Source organism: Coptis chinensis, chromosome 8, assembly GCF_015680905.1.
Source record: "Coptis chinensis isolate HL-2020 chromosome 8, ASM1568090v1, whole genome shotgun sequence".
NCBI lineage: Eukaryota > Viridiplantae > Streptophyta > Magnoliopsida > Ranunculales > Ranunculaceae > Coptis > Coptis chinensis.
Window position 1 is genome coordinate 28881532 of NC_141463.1, and position 5236 is coordinate 28886767.

General features: G+C 33.7%; 1 protein-coding gene across 1 annotated transcript; it reads left to right on the forward strand.

The window, feature by feature from the left end:
- The first annotated feature begins 213 nt into the window (after window positions 1-213).
- On the forward strand, window positions 214-2448 carry LOC147480960 (uncharacterized). The gene has a single exon (XM_086576706.1). It carries the CDS (start codon window positions 244-246, stop codon window positions 2317-2319), a length of 2076 nt encoding a protein of 691 aa, XP_086432832.1. The 5' UTR covers window positions 214-243; the 3' UTR covers window positions 2320-2448.
- Window positions 2449-5236: the final 2788 nt, after the last annotated feature.

The following is a 5236-nucleotide window of genomic DNA, read 5'->3' on the forward strand; positions in this document are numbered from 1 at the left end:
ACCAGACGGGATATTACATTATGTCTCAATCAAAAAGCCACCAGACAGAATCCAACATACCGTCGTATTAATTTTTTTTCACCGTATTGGTGAAAAGAGGAATGTGGGAGACTGGTCTCTCTTGGCTGCTACGAAAAGCACGTGACTAGTACACGTGGATTCTTTTTCCAAAGATAAGACGTTCCACAAATCCAAACTCTTGTCAGTTGTCGGTTTTTCTGGCCAATATATAATGCAACAAACATGGCGAAACTCAAAAGATTCCACACATTTCATTCACTCTTATCCATCCACCTTCTCCAATCTCCACGAGTAGATCACTCATTATTTCCCTTCCTCTCAAAACCAAGAAAAAACATGGAAGAAGCAAAAGGAAGCATTGCCTTCACCACAGTTGGAAGACCTCATTACGGTTTCGATATCTTCTCCGTTATTCTACCATCAAACCAAAACAGAAATTTAACTGATGAGTTAACTGAACGCCGTTTAACTGACGGTACTTCAGTTAACTTCAATGGTCAGTTTGTTGATGAAGATGAAACACTCACTTACATCTCAGAACGAACTGGATCAGCCCGAGTATTTTTAAACCGACCCGGTAATCCAGAACCCGAACAACTTCCTACCATACCCAAAAGCCTTTTTCACGACCGTCCAATTGTTAAAAACGGGAGGTTGATATACGTGTCAGCTCATGAACAACCTGCTACAAATTTGAAAAGCTGGTCCGCGGTGTATGAAACACAAATTGATCAGAGAAAAACAGTTAGATTAACTCCACGTGGGGCTGTTGATTATAGTCCGGCTATTTCGGAGACAGGTAAGTTCGTTGCTGTGGCTTCGTACGGTTTTCGTACATGGAAAGGTGATTTTAACGAACTTGAGACTGAAATCGTTGTTTTTTCAACTGCCGATCCGACTCAGAGGAAAATCGTGAGTCAACACGGTGGTTGGCCTACTTGGTTAGGTGATTCAACTATATTTTTTCATCGAAAAGCTGATGATGGTTGGTGGAGTATATTTCGTGTTGATTTACCGGAAAATTTCGAAAATGAATATGATATTTACATTCCCCGTCGAGTTACTCCTCCGGGTGTACATGCTTTCACGCCTTCGGCTTCGCATGACGGCAAATATATTGCTGTTGCGACTAGAAGGCGTGAAAGTGAGTTTCGGCATGTGGAGTTATTCGACTTGGAAACGGAATCGTTTCTTAAGGTGACTGAGTTATTAAACCAGAGTTTGCATCATTACAATCCTTTTTTCTCACCGAAATCGGGGTTTTTAGGTTACCACCGATTCCGTGGCGAGTCAGCTCCGGGTGACTCAACGATTCCACATATTGAACTCGTGACGTCACCCGTAAAGGAATTGAGTTTGTTTAGGATTAATGGAGACTTTCCTTCATTTTCTGGTGATGGAAAATTTATTGCAGTTAATTTTGATTTAGATGGTCTTGGGATTGTTAAATCAGATGGTTTGAAAAAATGGAAGGTGATTAAAGATAGAATGGCATTTTATACTTCTTGGAGTAGAACTGAGAAGGATGTAATTTATACTTCAGTTGGACCAATTTTTGAGTCACCCAAAACAACGGTTCAGATTGCTCGGGTGTCATTTGATCCAACACACCTCGATGATGATCGAGATGAGGTTCCAGCGGAAGTCAAAATTTTGACTAGGGAAGACTCTGGGAATAACGCATTTCCAGCGTGCTCGCCTGATGGCAAGCACGTTGTGTTTAGGTCAGGACGTTCGGGTCAGAAGAATCTTTACATTGTTGATGCGGTTAACGGGGAAACTGATGGTGAAATCCGTAGGTTAACTGAAGGGTCGTGGATTGATACTATGCCTAGTTGGTCACCTGATGGAGAACTCATTGCCTTTTCGTCTACTCGTCACAATCCTGATAATGTAGGATGTTTTAGTATCTACTTAATCCGGCCAGATGGCACTGACCTTCGTCGGATACATGTAGCTGGACCAGATGGATCTGATATCGTGGACAAGGAAAGAATTAATCATGTGTGCTTTAGTCCAGATTCCAAGTGGCTTCTCTTTACGGCTAATTTGGGTGGCGTATCGGCTGAACCAATTTCATTGCCTAATCAGTTTCAGCCATATGGCGATTTGTACATAATTAGGTTGGATGGGAGTGGATTACAGAGGCTGACGTGGAATGGATATGAAAATGGAACGCCAGCATGGCACACCTCTGGTGATGTGGATTTGGGATTGTTGTCTTTGGAGGCAAAAAGAGTGGGAGATAAACTCAAGGGTGAATTTCAGGAACCACTCTGGATAAAGTTTGATATATAGTTGCTTCAGTTGTGGCAAGGTTGATAGTTGATATTCAGTTTTGCTTGTGCTGTAGTGATTATGTGATTTACTATGTGATGTCATGTATGCAGATAAGTTTTGAAAGTTGATACTCAGTTTTTGTTTAAAGTTGGCGTTGTAGGACTAGATATTACGCAGATTATGTTAGTTTTTAATTGCTCAGTGTGATGAATAGAGGTAAAAGATTGGGAACAAAGTAAGAAGAGACTACAATTTCATTACATTTTAGGTGTTGATGGAGAATAACAGAACAAAAGTTTGGTTCTTCATTAAACCCCCTGAATGGTTGTAGAAACTAGAAAGCGTTATTGATTCAATATTCGTGGTCGACCTATTTAAACTGCATTTTAGTTAAGATCGTATCATTGTTGAAGACAAATGTCCCCACCTGTAATGAACATATATTTTTAAGATTCAAAAAACGACTAAAAAGGGTATCAAACTTTATAACTGTTTGATTTTTGAAATGTAAGAACTTCCGTCAAATTTCTCTCACACCGTTTCTAATTTGTATTAATTTTTTTTTTTAATTTTTCAACATTGCACATTAGAAAATTTATATTAAGTTTTTTCAATGTTACAAATTAATTTATATTAATTTTTTTTCAACATTACAAATTAATTTATATTAATTTTTTTTTCAACATTATAAATTAATTTTCATTTGTATTAACTTATAAAATAAAAATTAATACAAATTATAAACGGTAGAAAAATGTGACGAAAGCAAACAGTTTGGTCAAGAAAAAAAGTTTGGTCTCCCATATTGTCAAAATATGTAAAGTTTGATACTCTTTTTAGTCTTTTTTCGTTTAAAATTTAACTCCTGAATAGCTAGCGATCCAAACTTAGGGCATACAAAATATAAATTACTAGCTATTCAGTTCTTAAAGAAACACTATTTATTTGCACATAATTTCTTATGACCTATATATAAGTATCTATTATCTACTATCTATATACTAAAGCAGAGACCTTTAAAGAAGAATTTTCTCTCTCCTATGTGGCACTCTAATATGAGAGTTAGCTTTTTTTTCTATCTTATGTGGCACTCTAATATGAAAGATAATATTTTCTAATAGTCTCCCACGTACATGGAACTCTTTGGAGAGCTTGAGTGTATTTCTAATTCTTATATTTTGAGAGTTTAAGTGTATTTTCAATTCTTATATATTTGATCAAATAAAAAAAAAATTACTAAAAAAAATAGGTGATTTGTAGAAATACGAATCAAACACTTTTAGTGTTCCAATTCTTATATATTTGATCAAATAAAAAAAAATGCTAAAAAATAGGTGATTTGTATAAACTAATTTCCTATTACAAATCATACAATTTTAGTATCTATGATAAAACATCGACTTATTTCGAATATATCCTTAACATGGCTTCAAAACATAGTTAAAAACAATTATACAAAATATATAATAGAAAATGAAAAAAAAAATAACGGCAAAGCAATAATGATAAATATTTTAAAATATATATAATATTGAATGAAACTAACGACAAAAAATAATTAATGGGGAACGGAAAACTGGATGCAAATGCATCGAACTAACCTCAAATAATATTTAACGGAAATCGAAAATCTGGATGCAAATGCAAGCATTAAACTAATCTTAAAAAAGTAATTAATAGAAAATCAAAATATGGATACAAACTGCATTAAACTAATCTCAAAGAATAATTAACAGAAAATCAAAACTTGGATACAAATACATCAAACTAACATCAAAAAATAATTGTCGGAAAATCAGAAACTGGATGCAAATGCATTGAGCTAACCCTCAAAGATTAAATTAACGGAAAATAAAAAACTGGATGCAACTGTATTGAACTAACCTCAAAGAAAAATTAATTATAAATTGGGAACATAATGCAAATGCGTGGAACTAATCTTAAAAAATAATTAACGGGAAATCGAAAACCGGATGCAACTGCATTGAACTAATCTCAAAAAATATATTGGATGCAAAACCTCAAGAAATAATTAAGGAAATCGGAAACTGCTGGATGCAAACTCATTGAACTAACCTCAAACAATAATTAACGGGAAATCGGAAACTAGATGCAAATGCAACTTTATCAAATAATAAACACGAGAAATCGAAAACTTGATGCAAATACATTAAACTAATCTCACAGAATAATTAACGGGAAATCATAAACTGGATGCAAATGCATTGAACTGACCTCAAAGAACAATTAATATAAAATTGGGAATTTGATACAAATGTATTGAACTAACCGAAAAGAATAATTAACGATCAATCAGAAACTGGATGCAACTGCAATGAACTGATCTCAAAAAATAAATAATGGGAATTGAAAATTGGATGCAACTGCATTGAACTAACCTCAAAATATAAATAACGAAAAATCAGAAACTAGATGCAAATGCATTAAACTAACCTCAAAACATAGTTGGGTTATATGTTGTGGGAATGTCTCGATAAGTATAGTTTTGCATTTAAAATGATGTTTATCTTATCTCTTTCCGTATGATTAGGAACTCCTTACTATTCAAGTAGCTTCAATATATATGAACTTCGCCTTATTAGGCAATCTCACAAAAATTCAATTAAACTTCTATTATTAAACAAAACAAATGAAGTTGAAGAATTTTATCAAAGGTGAGTTTTTTTTTTAATGGAGAGTGAGGTTTTCACGTTATAAGAAATTTGGTTGAGTGATCAATATAATATTAATATATAATAGTTCCAAGATATTTGCAAATATTTTTAGAATAATTAATATAACAACACCCATTCGTAGATAATCTTTGAAGATTCCACATAGTGAGTCATGCATAATTTAAAGAATAATTAACGAGAAATCGAAACTAGATAATCTTCGATAATCCCACATAGTAAATTAAGTATAATTTACTTTT

Excerpts from the sequence above, each read along its gene's own strand:
- LOC147480960 (XM_086576706.1), top strand. The coding sequence starts at position 244 with ATGGCGAAACTCAAAAGATTCCACACATTTCATTCACTCTTATCCATC.